Genomic DNA, 23,553 nt, shown 5'->3' with positions numbered 1-23,553 from the left:
CCTTACTACAGACCTTCTCTCACCAGCTATTACTTCTTATAGTACAAATAAAAGAGGGAAAACTAATGACAGATGAAAAGGCTGCTTGTCACTAGAGACACTGGTGGTTGTGCACAGGTCTAGACAACTTTAAAATTCCGTACAGATAAACCATGGGGTTAATCGAATTCATAATCGTAGTAATCATCGTCCATTATTACTCCAACACTGGAGGCCTCATTGGGGTTCATTTTCTTTCTGTCCTCTTTGCCTCTTTCCGTGGAGGATGCATTATCTTCACACTGCTGCAGAATCTTTCTGGAAGACATCCAGCTTTCTCCTCGGTTTTCTGCTGGTGCTGCGCACTGCCCTCCCCAGACATCCGTTCCTTTGGCCATCAGTACTCTTCTGGTCCTGAGAAGGTCACAGGTGCAGTTCCAAGGATTTCCATCTAAATACAGATGACGAAGACGAGGCAAATACTCAAAGACTTTGCGATCCAAGGCAGATATCTTGTTATTCCGTAAATTTAAAACCTGAAGCTGTTTCAAGTCCTTCAGCTCTTGTTCTCCAACATCCTCTATGCCATTTCCTTTTAGATCCAATCTAGCAAGGGTGTCTGGAAGTCTGAATAAAAAAAAAACAAACAAGACAAAGGTGTTATGTTCATCATACTGTTTCTGTAAGTGGTATTTGCTGGTGGGTACTTTTCCAGGCACATCTGAAGTATTAAACTATCACTAAAAGTGCGATTTTTGGCCAAAAAAAAGTTCATGTTGGTTTGAGCATTTAGTTTTTGTTTGTTTGTGGGTTTTGTTTGGTTTTATAATTTACAGGTGTACTGTCTGTGTGCCCTTGAACTGTTTTCCCAAATTACTGCAGTTCTGACCTGGACTGACGTGTTTGTGCAGCTGAACTAAACAGCAGTTCTGCTATGTTATACTATGAAGGAAATTATATGTTTAATTGAGTGTCAGGCTTAAAAATGTGTTTTCTACTCTTCAATGCCTTAAGCATACCAATGACCAAATTATAGCACCATGAAACATCAAAAGTTAGAGAATCATGGCAACACTGCTCCTTCAAGTACTTATATACATGATTTGTTTAAAAAGGTATTTTAATTCATAAACAATGAGAATTTTTCTTCTATTTTGTTCTCCTGCTTCCATAAGACTCAAACATTCATCATCACAGCAGTAGCCCATCTGATAATGTCCTGATAATAAATCTGCAACAGGGAAAAGAGAAGTGCTTTGTGATGGTCTTTTTAAACTGTGCTTTTGAGAATTAGAACTGACTAAATTTAAAAGAAAAAAAAAGGTGATGATCTCTGGATATGATATTAGACAGGTCAGTATAATTCTTACTTTCATACATATTGCAAATTTGTATAAGACTTTTACTTCAAAAGTCTTTCTCATTTATGATTTTCTATTTTCCTTCTGCTGTAGTTAGTGATAAGTGCTTAACAGAAAAGCCACTTAATTGGCATGAAATATCCTTAATAAAATTAATTCAAAAGTATCTTAAAAATTACTTTACTATGGTAGTATGCAAGGTGATGAAATTAAAAGTCGCAGTTAGAGATTTTAAAGAAACTTACTGATGAAAGCTCTCAGGGAAATGATAAATAACACTACCAAGATCTACTTATAATAGAAACAGCAGTATACTGCAACAGGTAAAGGTTCATGTGATAGTTTTATCTCAATGTTTGCATGACTAGTTCATATCAATATGAGATACCTTTGAAAATTGCTAGGAAGGTACATTGTGATCCTTCTCAACTGTTTTTTGTGAGACTGAGTTTGACCTCTTAAGCTGAAAAATGGTTCCCAAATTTGTGAAAATCTGACAGGTTCAGTGGTACTAGTTCGAGAGTCAGAAAGTTCTGTATTGTGCTGTTTTTCCTGTGGAGATGAGAATTTCATGTGTTGATATGGTGATTCACTGCACGAAATTTGATCTTACAAATGCTTGTCACTGCAATAAATCTGTTTTGAAGCCACAGGCAATGACTATCATAGTGTCAAAATGACACTGTAATGTCAGAAGGGTGCTCCAGGACACCCAGAGTGCCTCTAGTGGCAAGGGCAGTAGGAAATCGCCTGACCTGTTTATCCAGTCTGATTACAGTCCAAAGCCTGACCTGCAAGTCCTTAAACCTGTGAAGAGTCTTGTACTAATGTTAGACTTTATGGCTATGTTATTTGACTTCAGGCTGTGTTGATCTTGAGAAAATGTCTCCCTGGAGTACATGATGAGTGACTCTGCTGCTGGAAGAGGAGCTGTGCTCGTTCAAGAGCTGACCATGGCAGCCTCATTGTACTACTGCCACTCTAGGGCATATCATCAGACTCTGTCCTGCATGTTGACCACTCCCTGAAAGATTTTATGAAGTACAGGGTCTTCTCTAAAAGTCCTGAAAATACTTGGACTTGTGGATTATTTTCTTCTCAAAAAAGAAACAGAAGAAGCTTTCTTTCTCCTCTTTCCTGCCAAAGAAATGCTAAGACCTATTCACTTTAGGACGTTAACTGCATTTTTAAACTTTTTTACAGTAGTGACAGTTCTCAGATAACTGTCAAAAGGAATACTTTTACTTATGTATATCCATGAGTACCTGGTCATCATCAGCCAATTAAATTAAATACATAAATTTTACATTTTTTCATTTTCCCCTTCTTTTATATTTACAGCCCTCTCTGGAAATCTGTATTCACTGTTGGATTGAAAATAAAAGTCCCCAGTACTTCCTTAAAAGTCGTACTCTTTAAGGGCTAATAGAGAACTCCTTCCTGTTAATTCTCTTTACTATGAAGGTTGTAAAGCAAGATGGATTAGACAATACTAAAGTAACAGAAAGCATTAAACATTCCTGTCAAGCTAGACTGAAATCAAATATTTATACAACACTAAATCACTTTCTGATTATAAAGCTGCTGCCAAACAGATTCAAATGCTAAAGGACCTGATGCTAAACGAATTGAAATTTTACTGCATTATTTATTTGGTCTAGTTAAACCTGTCCACAAGCCATAAAAATAAAGTTTAACAGTGCAGTTTTGTTAAAGAAGTTGATGGTAATGGAATTACTTTGCTATTTTTATGCCATCTTATTGCACGGCTTTTTGTAATAATGAAATTGCCACTTTATATTAGAACAACCTCCATTTGGCTTAATATGCCATCTCTGATAATGGCCAGGACCACACTTAGATGAATGTGAGAATCCTCTAAGCAGGGCATTAATGAACACAGTGTGCCCAAGGGATGTTTCTTCCGTGCACTGTTGACTGGAATTTTGCTTATAGCCTGAAGCTGGAGACTTTATATGCATTCCAGATACATTGTAATGTGTGAATTTAATGAAGTTGAGAATGCTAATATCACTGAAAAAGCACATTATTTTTCACCAGGCTCAGTTCCTGAAATCTTAATATTTTAACAATAATAAACTCAGTGTGAGTTGGTAGAAACATCAGCTTGAAAATAGCTATAGTTTCTTTTTATCAAATGCTTTATTAATTTTCTTTTATAGGGGAAGGTAAATCTAAGTAGCAATGTAACTTCTTTGTAGTAATTCTGTTATATTCTCCTAGCTGGTTCATCTTATTGGTGTGCTAATTAAATAAAGTGGTCTCACTGGCAGGAAGAGATGTGAAATGAGCAGATTCACTGTGGGCCACAGATGTAATGAAAACAGCTTTACTTCTACACTAAGACTGCTAACAGAAGTTCCAATTAGTGCTAGTTATGGCAGTGGGTTTATGCTATGGATAGACTTCTATCATGACTGGGTCTGAATACAAATTTTTAGCTCTCATTCTCTTAATTCAGGGAAGGAGAGATGACACCTTGGAACTAGCTGTCCTCAGATTCACTTGCCTCCGTGGAATAGAAATGAGGAGATTCTGTTCCAGTGCCAGATTCGAAAGCTGTGCACACTGTTGAAGAGCTCCTGCCTCAAACATGCTCACAGCATTGTTGTCGAGAAACAAGTGCTTGAGGTCTTGTAGTCCTTGGAAGTCCTGGGCTGTCACCCTTTGAATCAGGTTATTGCTGCAGTCGAGTTTCTGCAGTCTGCCAGGCAGCCTGAAGGGCATAGTGTGCAGCTGGTTCTTAGAGAGCTCCAGTGTTGTTAAGTTAGGAAGAAGCTGGGCACCATCTATTGATGTTAGCTGATTTTCTGACAGGAAGAACTCAGACAGATTTTCTAGGTGTTTCACATCTTTAAGTCTCACCATTTTAAGTTGGTTTTTCTCTAATTTCAGTGACAGGAGGGATTTAGGTAGGTCAAGAGGCACTTTTGTCAGAAAATTGCCACTTAAACTGAGAAACTGTAGATTTTGGAAAGATACAAAGAAGTTGGTTGGGAATGAATTCAGTTTATTATTAGCCATGCTCAGATACTTCAGCCTAGGAAGCTTAAACGGTGCAGACACAGATTCCATCTTGTTGCCATCCAGGATCAGACTTTGTAAATTGCACAGGGAAGAAAATGCACTTGGAGGCAGAGTTGCAATCAAGTTGTTCCGAATATCAAGCACTTTTAGTTTCATCAAACCCGCAAAATCAGACGTATGCAGAGTGTTGATGGAGTTATCAGCCAGTTTTAAAATTTCAAGGCCAGGTGGAAGAAAGGTGGGTATTTGCTTTAGCTGATTTTTGCAGAGTTCCAGGGTCTTCAGGGTACTCAGAGCTTTGAAAGTGTTATTTTCTATTGATTCTGTGCCACTGCATAACAGGACCAGCTCTTCAAGGACTGACATTCTCCTGAAGTCAGTAAACTGAAAGAGAAAAAAAAAATCATGTGATAGTGCACCATCTATTTATAGCTATCTTCACTGGCTACTCCTTCTGGATGCTCTGACAATTGCAAGTCTATACTGAAAAACTATGTATTTAGAATGAGAAATTAAGATAAGTGGTAACTACAAAGGTGTTACTATAAGTACCTGCGGTTTGCCAGTATTTATTTACATTTCTAGAATTTTGTTGTTTAAGTCTATACTGTGTCTGTTTTTGACCAAACACATCTTTTATTTCTGTCAGGTTGATAGCCTATATAGAATGGAGTGCTGATATCACCAGTGGCAGAAATCCTTGCAGAGAGTAGATGGTTGTTAATGTTCACTGTGCTCAGTGGAGCTTGCTGAAGCAGTTTTGAGTTCATCATACAGCCATTGCCATATATCAATGGTATTGTCACTGCAGCATGCATTCCCCAGAGGAAATACACATGGATATCTTTACTTCTTGCTGCCATAAGGTTCTGTCAGGAAACTAAAATCCAACACTCGTATTTGTTCTCTCCCCTGCTACCTCTCCTTTGCTTTAAAATAAAAACTTCACATATTAAGATCACCAAACCAGAAGTGTCAGATCAGCTTGGCCTGAAAATCACCTCTGTGGAACAGATTGCTTTTACAGAAATTTAGTTTTTATTAGTTGGTAATACACAGATATTTTGCAGTGGTAAATGGAACTTAGAAGTTCCATAGACTATGGACTATTATTATAGACTATGACTATAATACAGTATTATATGACTATGATATTACAGATCATAGAATTATAGACTATAATATCTAAAGGCATACAATTGTTTCATTATTTTTCTGCTCTGTTGCAATGTACTTGTTTACAAAGCTTGCCATCTTGTTTCTCAAGCAGTAAACTTTAGTAATTCTGATAGTTTTCTCTAAGCCAACATATGAGAAAGCAATAAGAGTGAACCAGGGAGTTCTCTAAGCACACTTGCTTAAAACATTTTTTTTCTGAAATTGCCAGATATGCTTCCCATTGATATAGGTGCTTGAGTCTTGAAAAAATCATTTATATGCGAATCACAAAAAAACTTAGAGCAAGATGAGCAGGTGTTCTGCACAGAAGTGATGGGAAGGAGTGTCCTCATCTGTTTTCCCTTCCCATGTCCAATAAACATCTCACTACAGGTTTCAGGAGTACCACCCCAGTAAGAGATGTGAAAGTAACACTAGAGCCTTCATGCTGTTTCCCTCAGGGCTTATTAGCTACCAGGACATTTTACTCTCATTGAGGGAAGCTACAAAGCATGTTCTACAGCATAACCTCTCTTCCCAGTCAGGAATCTGCATGGAGGGCAGTACAAGTCCTTTCGCAATACAGATACTGGGTAGTAAATATTTCTGTAATCCTGGTTGAGTACATTTGGCTATCAACTTTTTTATGTGAAATCGGCTTATAAAGGTGACTGTTAAAACATGCCTTCCAGCTTCATGTATACAATTCCTGAATGTTTTTGGGTTGTATCTCTTTATCTTAGCTACAAACTCTGCATTTTTAACTTCTGTTAAAATTAAAGCCCACATAGCTGTGAAAGACAAGTCAGATTTCATTTTGCTCTGGTGTCCTTCATTTATCTTTCTGATAAATTTTATTCTGTCTTTTTATTTCTGAGCATTACAAAATTTGATGCAGTTAGTGAGAAATTAGAGATATGGATCTTCTGTTGATGCAGGTTTCTCCATCAATAACATTTAAATTCAGTGAGGGAATGTACCTCCATTAAAGCCCTAATGTACTCAACAGTAAATAAAATGTTGCCCAAATTATATTTTTTTCTATAATGCAGTTTTGTGGTTTATGTATGTATAGCTATATGGCAATATCAGAATTGCATGTCTAGTTTTAGTCGTGATTAGGAGGCTGAACTTGTAAAGCGTTATTATGAGAAGTCCCATAGGAATGAGCTGCATTGCTCAAGAGTACAAAAGCATAGTCATATGTAATTATAAAACCATCTTAAGGAAATTGAAATAATTGTGAACCTTGACAATTCAAAATATTTTCTCCTATAAATTCAAAAGCAATGTTTCCTGCCCTTCCTCAGCTGATTTCTAGAAGTCTCTAAGAGACTTAATTTTCATCTTATTAAGTGAGAGAGAGCTACGAGAAGGTCAATGTACAGACGTTCACTCTGTAATGATATTAGTCTTCTTAATGTGTATTATTATAATTTATGTTTTCCAATTATTTGACATGCTTTGCTGAGCTGTGTGACCACGCTGTTTTGAGACTTAAACATTATCCACGCTGTTACAAACCACCCAGCCTTTTTAATATGAATCAAGATATATTTTAAAGCCTATCAGCTTTTTTTTCCCTAGAAAGTTCTGTTTTATTCTCTAACGGATTGTCTGTGAAATGATATTAATATAGTTTTACATTTTAAAATGTTGATCTCCTGAAAATGGATCTAATATACTGTTATTTTAATAGAAATATTTCCATCAATTTGTAATTTTAATTCCTTTTTTCCTTTTTTTTTTCTTTTAGAATTGTTGTGAACTGGGATCTGGTTTTTTAAACAATTCCCTGTCATAGGGGCAAGACAGACAATTTTCTTTTAGCATATAAAATACCACTTATTGATATAGTTAGAAATAAGCTAAACCTTGAAGTGAGGCTAAGCAGGTTATAGTTGGTCTTCAAATTAAGAAGGAAGCAAAAAGTGTTGGAAAAAACATGCTAAAATGACTCTAGTTTTGTTATTATGAAATCTGTTTATAACAAACCCTGCCTCATAAAAATAGAAAAAGCAAAAATGCCAGCAACTGTTTTCAATACTGATCAACCCTGTCAGAAAAAATATTAAGCTGACCTGGCTAAAAAAATTATCCACTTTTTATCTTTTTTTTCTTTAAAATATATTGTATTTAGCGTACAAACATAACTTCTTTTCTTTTTCATTTCTTCACAATCTTAATAATCATCAATACAAATTAAAGTCCAAAAGTAACTGAAACAATATTTGTTTATTATTCTGAGGCAGCTAATTGTCAAGCCATACTATTTGTGGATGCTTGCATATAAAAATCTCTTGGCAGTCAGCTGTGTGAAATCTAGGCTTCCATTCAAATTCTTTATGAAAGTACATTATTTTCTCTATGATTAAGTAAATAAAGGAATTTTTTTAAAAACACCAAACAAAAATAACCCAAACTAAACCAATTAAACAAATAAAAACCTTATGCTGAAATTCTAAAAGCCTACAGAGTTCTTTTAGTGCTTGCAGGCAAGCACTTTACAAGCAGAAATGAAAACCTGCTTCAACAAGCACTATGGTATGTGCTAGAGGAATTGCTGAGCAGTGTAAAATTTATCATGTCAAGACCTCAGAAGTATAATTTGCTGCATGGGAAAAAGATACAAAATATATCCAAAGACGCAGTCTAATCTCAAGGAAATAGCCTATATAACTAAAGGGAGATAGCATGAAAGGACTTTTTTCCTTCCAGTGCAAAGTCAGTAGTAGCAGTAAGGCATACTTATAGCTCAGTTGAATTAATGTATAAAGTGAAAAGCTCTCTTAATGGTTTTACACATCATTTGTTCTGAATAGTCATAAAACATTTATCCCACTACTCCATTTTTATTCAATATTTAAATGCTTATAACACCTGTCTTTTGCTTTAGCCAGAACATAAGGCCACTTTACTTGTAACTGAGGAGTAGCTGACAGGTAAGGGCAACTAGCCTAGGAAAGGAAAAATGGCTCATCTTACTTATCTAGGAAAGAAAAATTGAGGGAGGGGACATATTTACACAGAAAATATGTTTCCTAATACAGAATTCACTTGACAGATCTTTTGTTTAACTAGTGCACATCGATATAGCTAAATCACACCAATAAACTTGACTTGTGTGGGTATGTGATCTACAACAAGAAAACCAGAGATATCAGTAGCAGCTAAAATAGTAAATGCTTTCTCAGAGATAAATGGTACAATCACTGACTGTTTCTCAGTGGACTGCAGGTACTCCAGATGCTGCTCTGAGGTGCACTCTAGCCTATTTCATTCAATTCTGAGAGCAAAATACAAGACACATTTCAGAGCAGTTAAATTTAAATTCTTTGTAAGACAGCAAGCATACTTAAGAGAAAATATATCTCATTTGAACCAGACATTTCTTTTTATTTGCAGTAAATTGATACACTGGAAGCGTGTGCAATACCAGTGGTTGTATTTTCCCTAGTGTCTATCAATAGAAATTGAATTTATTAAACAAAGATATTTCAGGGTAGAAAACAAAGATGCACTATTCCAGAGTGCAGTGCAAAATGAGCTTAAACTGATCATGCCTTTAATAATGCAGTCCAGTGATACCTCAAGAAACCCAGAATAAACCTTTCAATAACACAAATAGCTGGCAGCTTCAGTTAGAAGCTGCTATCACTTATATGGGTTATTAGATAGGCCTGGCATGGCTTCTAGAAACATCTCACGCTGTGCCTTAGACTTAAACTTACTTCCTTCCTCTGCTACTTCTAATAGCAGTTGTACCTGACACTTCCAGCTCCAGAGGAGGAAAAGAACTTCAATTTCATTCATTAGGGAAATGATTGTAATAACATAAAACCTTTCCATTTACATGTTAAAAAGTTACTTTGAAAGTCAATGGTTATTTGACCATATAGAAAACAAGTCAACATTTGGCTCCTAGTTGTAATTTGCTATTTTTTAAAGTTTCATACAAGATATCATTGTGACAGTGTGAACTAGTGCTTGGAGACTGCAGGATAATTGAAAACACTACAGGAATATATTTACATATTCTTAAAGAGCAAGTAAAAATAAAACCAGATCTGGCAGCATTTCACCAATTTTTAGAAGACAGAATAAGATTCTCTCCTCACTACCATCTGGGAAAGCCTGACTTTCAGTTACAGTGCACTACAGAAAGTACTTTTGCTGGATTTTCCTACCTGGAGCTGTTTAATTTTGCTGTGGCTGATGTAGAGTCTCCTGGTGGTAAAGGGAATCTCTCTGGGAATCTCTGTAGCTCTGTAGCACTGCACTGACTGGGCAGGGTCACAGCTGCATCTTCTTGGGCAAGCGGTACTTAGACTACTGTAAAAAGAAAAGACGACAACTAAAAGGTAAAATAAATACATCTTCCAAAAAGAGGAACTCTGAATTTGCCTCGGCAACATGCAGCTTGAATTAAGCACCAAGTCCTTTTATACCATGAAATCTGATAAAAGGACATGACTGTGTATTTTATTCCAGTGAAAAAACAGCAAAAACAATACCGTAATTTGCCTGGGTTAAAATGTTGGCAGGCATTACAAAGAGTGAGAAACTTAAACAGTGATAAGGTGCCTTACATTTGTAGGTATGTGAAATTAGTGTTATTTATTACCTGACATCTAATCTGCAAACATCCATATTATCTCCAGTTTCCTAGTTTTGTTAAATGTGACACCACAGAATTAGTGGAGAAAAGATAAAGAGCTGTTTTATAGTGGGGCTGTAAAACCTTTGTATCTTCTGTGACCCAGTATTACAAATGGTAAAATCACTACTACAGCCAACACTGAAGCTTTTTCGCTCTTCCTCTTGCATTATTCAGATGACACCCTCCACACCTTCCCCAGACTCCCCAAACTCAAGCAGCTACTATTTTAAAGCTAAAATGTTCTATTCCCTTTCTGAATATCTGTGGTACAGCTGAATGCTGCTGGTTGGAAAAAAAAACTAAGTTACCTGTATTTGGGAAATTCCCATCAATCTTAATTTAATTATTCTTGTATTTGAAAATTATAAATGTGAAATGCTTGAAAGCATTTACTATAAATCAAGTTATAGATATCAATAACAGCTATTTACCCCATGACACCAAAGTTCCCCTCAGAGTTTTACTTCTAAGTACTAGTGCTTCTTTATGTATCTCCTAGCTATGCCAGGTGGAGATATAAAGTTTCAAAAGGTATACAATTTGGTTTGTGATTGTTTTCCTTTGCACTGAGAAATGTACAATGTACAAACCTGTGTCCATGCAAACCTTTGTATCTTATCTTTGTGATCTGCTTTGCACTGTTACCTGCTTCCTTCCATCCTCTCCATCATATCTTCAGTAGTAGCCAATCCTATTCCTTAAACGCAGAACTAGCCCATTTATTTTTCCAAGGAGAAGATAATGTCAAGTTGATTTGACAAATGGATGACAGAACTGGGGGCAGTCCTTGACAGGAATGCCTATTGGATTCAGCTGGGCTTATACTGGAAAATTGCCATATTCCTTCCTGGAGATCCTTCTGTCTCCTTAATCCTCTATAGTGAAAGTGCAGAACTACAACCCAACATCTGCTAAACCAAACACCAAGAGCAGAAACCTTTTGCAAAACCAGTCTGACACATTGGCATGTTTAACAAGCTATGCAGAAAAATTCTGCCTGACTTATGCCATACTGAGCACATGAGCAAAAATGAGTGTGGGGACAGAATTAACAACTATGCATTAAAGCAAATTTTTAATATGTCATGATCTAGGATTTAGTACCTGGCTTGTGGTTCTGCCTTCCCCCCCCCCCCTCCCCGAAGAGTCAAAGTGCTCAGACAAAAGCATAAATCCTGTCTGCAAACTGACAGCTACTTGTGGTGTATTTCTTTGATCCTGTCTTTCCACTGACAAGGGTTTAAATGCTGCTGTCATATAGACAGTAATGCTCAGCATCCTATGTAGGGATTTGTCTTCCTCAAAAATATCAGAGTCCATGAGTTGCACAGGTTCACAGTGGGATGTTAAGAAAGCAAATCACTGTAGTCATTTCCTGCAAGCAGTTTTTATGCAAACTCTCCACAGCTTTTGATGGAGACTCCTGTGCCAGACTAATGGCATTGCTTCTCTGGTAGAAAGAATGAATGATAGCACCCAAACATGCCCACATGAGAAGTCCCAGGGACATCCTACGTGACAGACGTTGTCTTGCTGGCTTTTAATACAAATAGATTAAGTACATTGGACATTTTGGATAAAATATAAGCTTGAGTTGATGGAAGTTAGGTCTTTCAGGAATACTGCTTTTATTTCAAATCTGAAGTAGGACTTATAAAGGACTGTAAAGTTTGGGGTTTCTTTTTTCCACATGTGTCAGTTAGCCTAATAAAAATACTATATTTTTGTACAAGCCTTATTTCACACAAGATAATTTCAGCATCTGCTGTACTGGTGTATGGGCCTTTTTTTTCTTCACCAGAGTCAGTCACAAAGCACACATGTGTACTCAAGACATAATTGTTTAGCATAAGATTGCATTCAGAAAATGACATAAAAGTAAGATGATATTAAAACTAGAAGACTGAATCTGCAGAAGTCTTGCTATGAAACATTTAGAAATGTCTAAGTTAAGACAGTCTATAAAACCTCCAAATGGATCCTTGTAATATCCATGATGGTACAGACCGCACAAGGGAAGATGCAGTCTTATCACAAAAGACATGGAGAAGCTGACCTCCTGCAGTTGGGGTGTCACTTGCGTATGAAAAAGAAAAATTGCAGGAAAAGACCAGCTTAGGGCCTCCACAGGGCACTGGTAGGAGCTTGGTCCCTGAGGGCTGTCACAAGCAGAAGGAATTTGGCAACTAGGAGTGCTAAGTGATGGCGTATGCTCTAAAGAATCCTTGGCATATTTAGCTGCCATATGCTATCAAGTGCCTGCCACTGAGTATGTGTGAATTTATAATTATTTTTTGCTGGAGGTTTTTAACTTGGATTTGGACCAGTTTTTCATAGGGACAACAAACAGCATTTGTCTGCTGCAAAGGTTACCTCCAATCAAGTCCTTCTCTCCAGGGTGGATCAGGCTGCTAAGGAAAACAATCCTAGCATTTTTTAAAAAACATGCTTCCTTTAATCATCACTCGAAATAACCTGAAGTGCTTTATAAAAATGTTTTCTAAACAAAGATTTTCAGAGGGTTACACTGAATCAAAAATGTCAACCTATGCATTCTAGGCAAATTAATGAGACCTAATTAATATAAAGGTTATAAATTTATCCTACAAAGTAGAGTTTCACAAAAATAACTGGAGGCCTGTCTGAAAAAAAGTTAAGACTCAATCTACTTCTTAAAGGAAGAATTTTGTAAAAGTATTTTCTACTCATTTTGAGAGTATGTGAAGAAGGCAAATTGTAACTCCAGGCAAGGATACATACACTGGAAACAGCTGCTGGATGACTTAAAGCAGATTTTCATTCCACACAATAAGATAGAGTTTCCTTTTCTTCCTGCATGCTGGCTACGTAGAGGAGATGAACATGATAACCCCTTAGGAATTTTTGTGTTTCACTTGTCGTTTGCATTCCAGAGAAACTAGCACAGTGAAACCTGCTGAAAGGAATGAAACTTTGTTAAACAGAAATTCACATATCAAGGACTTCTAGTCATTGCCAGTTTTATGACAGTGCTGAGAGATGCTAGCCCAGATCACATGGGATGCATCTGGGGCAAGCACCCCACAAACAACAAATAAGCAGAGGTCAGTTTAAACAATTTCATACACTTATGCCACTAATGATGCTGTAATTGGCCTTCAAAGTATTGTAGCTAAAGGCATCCACTTGATGGAGGACTGTTCTTTGTTAATTGAGCCACAGAGAGCTATGCCCATGAAACCAAAGAGTAGGATGTGGTATAATGACAGTTTTCCAGTAATGACATTCCAAGTAAGTCTGAAAAAGGAATGAAGAGGAGGAAATAAAGAAGGTAGATCTGATGGCTGAGTCCATTCTCAACCCAGAATATAAGCATACAGGTCTTCCGTATGCGAGCAGTTACATAAGATCTGTAATTAAGCTGTGTGAGACCATGCCTCATGCAGTACCACCTAAAAGTAAAGTGGCATGGAAGAGTTATCCAATTCATAAAGGAATGATGAAACCAAGTGAACTTTTTCAGAGTCCTTTAGGAAGTAAGTTAGTTCTGGCCCTTCCATTTCCTTTGGATATCTTTTAGCCTGTAAGAGCAGCCTGCTAGTAACTGCTCATCCAAAAAAACCAGAAAGGAACTTAAACTGTAAAAATTATCTACTGTTCAAACTGCAAGGCAAAGTTTCAACAGGAGAAGGACCCTGAAATAGTGGTTTTCTAAACTATACACACAGTGTGTACAGAAAGAGATTTTCTTTCTTGCCTGATATGAAAGCTGAGCATTCTTGGCATGTGTTTTATTCATTTTTTAAAATAAAAAGTCAGAATGGAAATGGTTAAGCATAAGTGTATACATAGAAATAAACATGAGAACAAGATCACAACAGCAGTGTGAAAAAGAAAAGCTGATCTTTAGAAGTGACTTGTGGAAGTTGTGTTGTGTAAAAAGAGACCAATATAGAATGAATGTTCAAAATAGTTGTCAGGAAACTGTTGTACCTATGGACTCACCCATGGACTGTACAATGCAGCCAACTATGAACTCTCTAGGCCTGCAAGGCAGAAATTGCCTGAAATGTAAAACCTAAAAACTCTGGGCTTTGTCAGCAGAAATATCCTGTAATGTCACCTGAAAATGTATGTCTCATTAAGTATCATAACTTCCTCCTCTCCTTCAGAAAGGACTGTGCTCCAGAAAGGCACATTATAATAATTTACTCTATTTTTGGAACATGAAAATCTTGCTTTATTATCTCTATTCTCTCCCATACTTCGATGCTGAAAAGTGTTATTTGTTTTCTCTCTGTTTCCCCTTCGGTGCCCCTGCTTGTGACTGTACAACCACCCGCACAATCAAACCACTCAAGATGCTTCAACACTAACCACACAGGAGACGGCCTTGACATATGCCGGCGCTCCAGCCCGGCACACACAGCTGGGCATCTGCAATTACAGAGGTATCCGGGGAACTGACCCTCTGTGCAAACACATGTGTTTATATTGTAAATTCTTCGTGCAGAGGCTGGTTCTAACCAAAGGTTTGTAGAGTATCTCACAGCCTAGGCATGGACACTAGATCCCAAATCTACAGCAGTGGAGATGTTGATACAAGTAATTTATTTTCTGATTTGGATATTACTTTGCGGTTTTGTTGTCTGTTTGTTTGTTGGGGTTTTTTTGTGTGAAAATGTGTCCTCTTCATGCTTAAGGTCATTTACTCTTGAAGGTAAAAGTAAGTTTTCAGATAATTAATTAAGATCTTCGGTAATCAGTTAAAGTATGCAGGATTAAATTTATGGGGGACTGTTTGTACTCAAATGCACTTAACAGCAGTGTAATGCAGACACTTCACATTCTCTGTACCTTGCCTAAAATAATTGAAATTATGTACATAAATTATACATGAAGAAATTATCTGGTGATTAGCTTCACCAGCTCTACATCATAGCTAAGGTCAAAGGAACAGATCACAAAACTTTCAGTGAAGTCCTTTTGACATTAAACACATTCTGCAAATTTAAATTCTTCTGGACATATAACTCGCTTCAGCTATTTGATTGTTAGAAATGTCCCTTGTAGAAAGGATTCTTACTGCTAGACCAGTTGACTCAGACTACTGCTGTTCTTTAAATGTTTTTCAATTATGTTGTTGATGCTATCAGGGTGTAGTATGCTACAGTCTACTCTGAATCAATTTAATCTAATTGAAGGCCAAACCTACTAACCTTTCTTAGGTTCAATTCCATCATTACTGCACAGCTTGCTTACAGAACAGTTATAGTTGCTCTGGGGGCATTTGGTAGGCATTTCAAGGGTAACTGGAATTGATCAGAATTTTCTAGGAGACCTACAAGTTTAGTTTCGAGACAATTCAATTATTCCTATGTCTACTTTATATCAGTGATACTTGCTTTAAATTTCAACCCCTCTTTTACGCAGAATTTCTGGTGAGAATATAAGTAGTAGGTAATGATAGCTATATTTCCTAAGATTCGGTGTCACTTCTGCTTATTTTCTTAACAATATGTAGCATTCCTTCTCATTTATACATAGTCCAGCAAGTATTAGACAGATATTACTCTGCAGGTAGGCTTTTAAAAGGATTGTATTTGAGAAGCTAAGCTTTGAGTGGAATAAGCAGAGACAAAACCTTGTTTGAGTAGTGAAATTTAAGGGTACAGGAAACAAAGGTAGTGTGGATAAGGGATGAAAGAATTAAAATTAATGACCACAAAATTCTGATACCATTGTAGATAAAATGATTTAAGATAGAGCTGGACCAACCCCTAAGCTAAAAAGCTGAGAATAAGTTATTGTTTAAAAAGAAGTAGTCATACATAAATTACATTATGTCTAAGTTTTTAAAGGCAGTATTTGCTATAGATATGTTACATAGTAACTATGGGAAACTTCTTTCTTAAGATCAATAGATACTGTTCAAATGCACGATAGAGACATGTTAGCAGAAAATGCTAATGTTTGGCTAAGGGATAAACTACTGTTCCATTAAATTAAAAAAGGCAAAATAGGTAACGTAATTCTATAGGTACTGCTCCAGTACCAGAATCAAAGCCAAAGCTAACATATAAACTGAGAGTCCTGAAACAATTAATCTTCTTGTGTGACTAAACTAATATAAACAATAAAAATAGTTTAGCTTTTGATACAGCAAATAATTTGATTGGTTGGATGCTGTTGTGCAAAAAAAGACAGTTGATAGAGCTGTGAAGAGTGAACATCAGGATGAAGGTCAGGCAAATACTCTGTTCATCTGTGCTCACTACGAAGTACTTGGGCAAATTTAGACCCACGCTTTGCTCAGCTACTGTTCTGAATACACCAATTCACTGAGCCAGATTTTTTTCTGTACATACTTATAAAGGGGTGTTATGGGTTTAGCCAAGTAGGCCAAAAATTTAGGCTTTAAAGTTCAGACTAAGCCTGGAATTGTCAGCTGGCTTGAGCTGGGCTGGGCTAGCTAACAGCTGACTTCTTCCAGCTAGTAATGTTGTATTCCATGCCATGTTATGAAATCATCTCAGAAGGGGTAAGAGCCGGTGTGTGGGTGTGACTTAGGCAGTTCCACTATAGCTGAGGTACAGAGAGGACGTAGTGCAACTCCTGTCTTGCTAGAGTAGGCCTTGCTCCTGCTGCTGCCGCTGCTTGCATTTTGTTTGAATTCAGGGAAGTAGAAACATCTTGTTGTTACTCTTCCTGTTTCTTGCAGGGTGTCTTTTAGAGTACTTTTAGAGTAATACACTTTGTATTAATTGGGGAGTGGGAGGTTATTTCTTGTTATATATATATAACTTGTGTAAGTGTGTGTTATATTGTAGTTTTCTCTTAATTTTTTTCTGTATAAATACATATAGTTAGTTTCAGCATAAATCTAGTTTGGAGGGGGTTTTTTTTCCCTCTCCCCCTTCATCCCTTTTCACTCTGTCTTAGACAGTTGGCATTTTGCCAGCTCAACCCAAGACAAGGGGTTTGTAGCTTTTGTTTCCATCATGGATGGGCTTAGCAGTAAAAGAAGCCCCCATCAGTTTCCCAGTTTGTTACTACCTACTTTCAGTCGCAGTGCAGACAGTTTGAATGGTGTGCTGGTTTTGGCTAGGGTAGTTAATTTTCTTCACAGTGGTTAGTGGGGCTGTTTTGGAGTTGTGCCGAACACAGGGCTGACAATCTAAAGATGTTTTTGTTGTTGCTGAGCAGTGCTTACATAGAGCCCAAGCCTTTTCTGCTTTTTGTACTGCCATCCTGGCAAGGGAAGTTGGGAGGAGATACAGCCAGGATAGCTGACCCCAACTGACCAAGGGGTATTCCATACCATATGACATCATACTCAGTATATAAACTAGGGGGAAGAAGGAAGGGGAAAACGTTTGGAGTGATGGTCTTTGTCTTCCCACATAATCATTATGCAGGATGGGGCCTTTCTTTCCTGAAGATAGCTGAACACCTGCCTGCCCATGGGAAGAAGTGAATTAAGTCATTTTTTTTGCTTTTTTGTGTGTGTGGCTTTTTCTTTTCCTATTAAATTACCTTTATCTCAACCTGTGAGTTTTATGGCTTTTACCCTTCTGATTGTCTCCCCAGTCTCACCGGAGGGGCAGTGAGCAAGAGGCTGTGTGGGCTTTAGTGTTGGCTGGGGTTAAACCATGACAAATGGTAAAGGGCAAGTGAGCAGGTTTGTAGTAACACTCTGTAAGCTTCTTGTCAAGCCTACAATAGCAGGTCCCAGAGGAAATGAGATATTTGCTGTTAGTGGTGGTTTGCTTTTATCCAGCTCTTCTGAAAGCACAGATTGATGGAAGTACAATTCTTTCCTGCTCTGACATATCTCTCTGCATTCCAGGTGACTGGTCTAACCACTGAGCTGTAAAGTGGTATCTTTCTGTCAATCTGTGTTCCAATCAATTATTTATGCAAAGTGGAGCGAGGAAAGGAACTCCCCCAAGGGATGCCCTTCAGCCCCAGGGCCAGGCATGCAGGGGTCCTGCTGCCCTTAGCATTGCTTTGGTATCCTCCTGTGCTGACTGCAGGGTCGCTGTGCTCTCCTTCTGTTCTGATGGCAGAGCACTTTGTGGGGTAACATTGCAGGCAGGATTAGGATCCTGATCTGGGTTAAAGTGATCCTCATTCCTCTTTTGAGGTGGAATTACAACTTCATTCCATAAAACCAAGCTGCATGTGTTCTCCACAAGACCTGCTAATGAAGCTCCCACTGAAATCAACATCAGAATTGCAGTATTGCAGTATTACAAAGGAGATGAGATGTAACCAAGGTGAATGTCTTGGAGAACGCACCCGTGTAGGGATAGCTTATTCCCTGAAATTTGTTTCAGTTTCAGAACCAGGATGAACAAAAAAAAAAAAAAAAAAAAAAAGAGTTTTTTTTTTTTTTTAATAAAATACCTTTCATATGGGTATAGCTGTATTCATCTGTGCTGCTGGAGATGCAAAGATGCCAGGGGCAGTCCATTAACATTAGATATTAGAAAGAAATTCTTTACTGTAAGGCTGGTGAGACTGGAACAGGTTGCCCAGAGAAGTGGTAGGTGCCCCATCCTGTCATTGTTCAAGGACAGGTTGGATAAGGCCTTGAGCAACTTAGTCTCATGCAAGGTGTCCCTGCACATGGTAGAGGGAGCTGGGAGTAGATGACCTCATCACTGTCTATAACTACCTGAAGGGAAGTTCTAGCCAGGTGGGGATTGGTCTCTTCTCCCAGGCACTCAGCAATAGGACAAGGGGGCACGGGCTCAAGCTCTGCCAGGGGAAATTTAAGTTGGATATCAGAAAAAAATTCTTTCCAGAGAGAGTAATCAGGCATTGGAATGGTCTGCCCAGAGAGGGGGTGGATTCACCATCCCTGGAGGTTTTTAAACTGAGATTGGACGTGGCACTGAGTGCCATGATCTGGTAAATGGGCTGGAGTTGGACCAAGGGTTGGACTTGATGATCTTGGAGGTCTTTTCCAACCCAATCAATTCTATGATTCTATATTTAAGGTCCCTTCCAACCCTTAAAATTCTATGGTTCTGTGATTTTATACAATAATTGCAAGTTTGCATATTTGCTGAGCACAAGCAACAGATGTGTCACTGCAGATATTGCAGTGTGGTTTGCACCTGCTCATTGTGTTGGTGAATACAGGAGTGAAGGCTTCTCTTTCCTCTCCTCCTCCTTTATATATAACTGTATATACATAAAAATGACCCAGGTTTCCAGTGCAGTTTGGCTCTATTTTAAGTCTTTCTATCTGGGCAATGGATAAGTCGTGAATGTATTTTATATCTATTAGTGCAAATAAAACCCTCACCCGTACTCCAGAAATTATTGCAATGATAGCTCAGAAAAAAAAAAGAAAAAAGAAATAAAAAAAAGCTTTTCCCAAAAACATTGTCATTATTTTATCTAATGATGCCATCTCTCAGTTTGCCCCTCAGCCCCCACAAATGGTTTCCCTTCAGTAGTGAGGGTTTGTTTCCTGTCAACACCATCATCCCACTGAAGTTTTCTGTTTCTGTGCTCCCTCTGGTGCTGTAGATGTTAAGAGGTTGCGATATTGCCGTATCCTTGTGCCTCATTCAAGCAGTGATGGTTATGGGCAGTGGTAAGTTGTGGTTTCAGTGTGCCATCTGTCTGCTTCCTGCCCTGCGCTTCTGTACACAAATGCCTCCGTGCTTGTGCCTCTCCTTACCTTCATCATTTCCTTCATGTGCTTACATTGTAAGTTTTTCAGAGCAAGGTCTACATTCTTATTCTTTCCTAGGTACGAAATTAGCATAGCTCTGTATGGACTACGTCTAAATACAAACATGGCTACAATTGCAATTGTACGCCCGCTGCCTGAGGGGGCCGGGCGAGGACGCTTCGGGGACCGGGACGGGGACAGGGGGACAGACGAACGCGGGGCCAGGGGAACGCAGGGCCACGGGGCCAGGGGGACACACGGACACAGGGACAGAGTGACACACGGACGCAGGGCCAGGAGGACACACGGACGCAGGGCCAGAGGGACACACGGACACAGGATCAGAGGGACACGGACACAGGGCCAGAGGGACACACGGACACAGGGTCAGGGGGACACACGGACACAGGGCCAGAGGGACACACGGACACAGGGTCAGACCCACACGGTTCCGGCTCCGCCTCTCCCTCGCACCGCCCCGCAGCGCCCCCTGGCGGCACGGGCCGGGAGCGATCGGGCGATCGGCGCTCGGCAGGTGCCGCCTGCCACACCGCCAGGCGCCGGCGCGCACGCGCTCCCTGCGCTCCCTGCGTGGCCGCCCTGGGAGCGGCGCCGGGAGCGGGACCGGGAGCGGGATCGCCACGTCCTGCGGGCCCAGGGCAGCGCCGTTCGAGGGCACGGGGCGGCAGCGGCGGCGGCATGTCGGCGGCGGGCGGCGGTCCCTGCGGTCCGGGCGCGGCCGGGCCGGCCCCGGGCGGCGGCGTGTCCATGTTCCGCTGGCTCGAGGTGCTGGAGAAGGAGTTCGACAAGGCGTTCGTGGACGTGGACCTGCTGCTGGGCGAGATCGACCCCGACCAGGCGGACATCACGTACGAGGGGCGGCAGAAGATGACGAGCCTGAGCTCCTGCTTCGCGCAGCTGTGCCACAAGGCGCAGACCCTGTCCCAGATCAACCACAAGCTGGAGGTGAGCGGGATGCGGGGCCCGGCCCGGCGGGAGCATCCCCGGCCGTGCCCGCGCAGGGGGCCGAGTCCTGCCCCGGGGGGGCCCGTCCTGCCCCTTCGCTGCCCGGGAAGCGGCTGCCGGGGGTAAACCAGGCCCCGCGCTTTGGGATTCGGGCCTGGCCTGGCGATCGTCCCTCTGGGTTTGGGTATTCCAGCGCGGGCATGGGGCGGTGCGTGCCAAGGGAATTCTCTTGGATGTGGAAAGGAGGAGTCTTGAGCAACAGATGCTGGTGACTCGTCTGCTATTGGCATTGAGTCCCTGGTGAGTTGGGACGAGAGGATGTAGCCTAAAGCTGCGCCAAGCGAGGTTTGGGTTGGACATTAGGTGAAATTTCTTCACAGGAAGGATGATTAGACATTGGAATGGGCTGCCCAGGGAGATGGTGAGGTCAGCGTCCCTGGAGGTGTTTCAGGAAGGACTGGACAAGGCCCTTATTGCCATGGTCCAGTTAACATGGTGGGGTCAGGTCATAACTTGGACTCAGTGATCTCAAAGGTCTTTTCCAACCTAATTGATTCTCTGATCCTGTGAATTTGGAAAGCCTTTTTAAAAGGGTGACAAAGACCAGATTGAAGTGCTTAGTCTCAATAGTCAGAGTGAAGACATTGTTCCTCCTTACAAGTAAAGGAAACAGAAAAATGGATTGGGAATGGAATTCGACATGTCCTCTTGTCCCTTCACACTACAAAGCAGATCAAATAGCTCTCTGCCAAGCTTAGTTACTGAAGATAATAGCAGAGGTCACACATTCTGTGAGGAGAATAGTAACTGCCCTTCCTGTTGAAAAGTTTTCTTCGTGCCTGATCCATAGTTTCAATCAGGTTGGGAAGAAAGAAGCATCAGACAGAGCCAAGCTGTCTGGTGCTGATGCGAGACAGGACTGCAGGTCCTTTGGCTTGTACAAGGAGTGGAGTGCTCTGGAAGGAGATTCTGGGGAACTTTATGGTCATTTTATATGTGTCCAACTTAAGCATCTTTGGTTTAGTAGGTGTGGTCATTCATCTTATTCTTAAAAGGTGTGAATGTGAACTGTCCTCTTGTCTTTCAGTTACATATTAGGAGGCCGTTGATGTTTCTTCCCCAGTTACCTTTTCCCTGGCTAAAGCCCTCCCATTCCTTTAGTATCTGCTGGAGACCATACTTATTAGAGCATTATTGCTTGTTCTGCTAACTTGGAAGTATATTGGAGTAAGGGGGGACATTCTGACAAACCATGAAAATATGTGCTTTGTAAGAGCTTCAGTAGACAGAATTCTGTTCTTTCAGTTCTCCATGTTACACTTATTATAATAAAGGAATTTTAGAGACTTCAAGCAGTAACCTGCTCTTCTAGAGGTGTGCCTTTCAGTAGGAAGTAGAGTACATTGGCTTTGATTTTACTCAGGTTTCTTCCTGGTACGAAAACACTGTTATGTAAAAGAACCTGTAGAGTTTAACAGAAGAGTAGGATATTACAGAATAGAGCAAAGAATTTGTTAAACTAGGAGGTTTTTTCATCACACTCTTTATTTCACCAGAATGCTTCCTGTAGTGATGTTTATATTCTTTGTGCTGTCATGTACATTGTAGTATTGGGAATTAGTATATATGTGTGTGTATCTATATATTACATGGTATGTATTATATATAGATATGTACACACACACTGTATACAGCAGGCTTAATTGAATAAGTGTAGTAACATAAGATTTGTGAGTACATAATCAGTATTTCTTGCATATTATGCAAGGGTAGTGGGTATTGTGTACAGACCTGTGAACCAGGTGAGTTTTCAGGATATTTTAAAAGTATGGATTGGTGCTTCCTAAGTATTTCTTTGAAAGGTTGTTTCAGTTTTAAATGTTTTGAAAGGAAATGATATAACTCAGAGCCTGAAAGCTATTTTGTATCTTTAAAAAAATCTTCAGGGACACCTAAAGAACTAAAGATCTGTGCCTGAATCTCATATGAGTGGAAGAGCAAAGGAGCACAGCTAGAGCAGTTGTTACTAATCAGCATAGTTATTGTGTATATCTACATGCATGAGGTAATTGTTTGATAGAAATGGTACTAATAATCTAGAGTGAGTGCTTTAGAAGTGAATAAAAAGTCTTTTGTGACATGTTTTTATTACTGGAAGTGCTATTAGGCCTCATATGTATAAAGGAGTTGGGTTTTTTCAAATAGACCTTTAGAAGGTTTATTGCCTTGAAGGTTGTTAATTTTAGGACTTCATGTTTATTGAAGGCATAAATGTGAAATGAAAGCTGCCATTTAAAATCTTCAAAAGATGGAGCTGCTCTGTTTAAAATGAGTGTCTTGTCTTTTTATGTGCACAGATGTCTTGTCAAAAGCCACGGTGTCCAACGTGAAGGATACGGTGACGTATTTTGAAAGAAATCATTAATACTGATCAGTGGTTTTACTCTTTTTTTAATAATGTGAGTTACTGTATTTCATGTGAGTTTTAAGATTTTAGTAGTTCCTTAATAACCCACTATTGTAATTTTATACTGCTTGTACATTTTAGTACAAAGCTTTCATCACGTTCATAAGAATGTCATCAGTAGGAGTTTCCTTAGATGGAAACATGTATTGAAACCAGTAAATTAGATCCATCTTCAGAGATTCATCTCTGTTTGGATTAAAATAATACTTTGACTGAAGCTGTTTGACTAAGGTTACTCTTGCAG

At 39.4% G+C, this 23,553-nt stretch overlaps 2 protein-coding genes across 3 annotated transcripts in view; one reads left to right on the top strand and one right to left on the bottom strand.

Moving 5' to 3' along the window:
* Positions 1-158: 158 nt before the first annotated feature.
* Positions 159-20,577, bottom strand: LOC139684448 (nephrocan-like). Its single transcript, XM_071580423.1, has 4 exons — positions 20,324-20,577; positions 9,734-9,878; positions 3,871-4,772; positions 159-606 (listed from the first exon to the last, which is right to left on the bottom strand). Exons 1-4 carry the CDS (start codon positions 20,575-20,577, stop codon positions 159-161), a joined length of 1,749 nt encoding a protein of 582 aa, XP_071436524.1.
* The window catches only part of GOPC (golgi associated PDZ and coiled-coil motif containing), a 26,721-nt gene continuing 23,618 nt past the window's right edge, over positions 20,451-23,553 (top strand). For both annotated transcript variants that reach the window (XM_071548960.1, XM_071548959.1), the window contains exon 1: positions 20,451-20,842. In XM_071548960.1, the coding sequence (XP_071405061.1) occupies positions 20,576-20,842 (267 nt within the window). In that variant the 5' untranslated portion in view covers positions 20,451-20,575. The remainder of the gene's footprint in view (positions 20,843-23,553) is intronic.

Source organism: Pithys albifrons, chromosome 2 (genome assembly GCF_047495875.1).
Source record: "Pithys albifrons albifrons isolate INPA30051 chromosome 2, PitAlb_v1, whole genome shotgun sequence".
In the NCBI taxonomy this organism is placed as follows: domain Eukaryota; kingdom Metazoa; phylum Chordata; class Aves; order Passeriformes; family Thamnophilidae; genus Pithys; species Pithys albifrons.
The sequence above is the reverse complement of the archived record's forward strand: the minus strand, read 5'-3'. Positions and strand labels throughout refer to the sequence as shown.

Excerpts from the sequence above, each read along its gene's own strand:
- LOC139684448 (XM_071580423.1), bottom strand. The coding sequence starts at position 20,577 with ATGCCGCCGCCGCTGCCGCCCCGTGCCCTCGAACGGCGCTGCCCTGGG. Across the intron at positions 9,879-20,323 it reads GGAGAGGCGGAGCCGGAACC|TAGTCTAAGTACCGCTTGCC; the intron begins GTGTGGGTCTGA and ends TTCTTTTTACAG. Across the intron at positions 607-3,870 it reads CTCATTTCTATTCCACGGAG|ACTTCCAGACACCCTTGCTA; the intron begins GCAAGTGAATCT and ends TTTTTTATTCAG.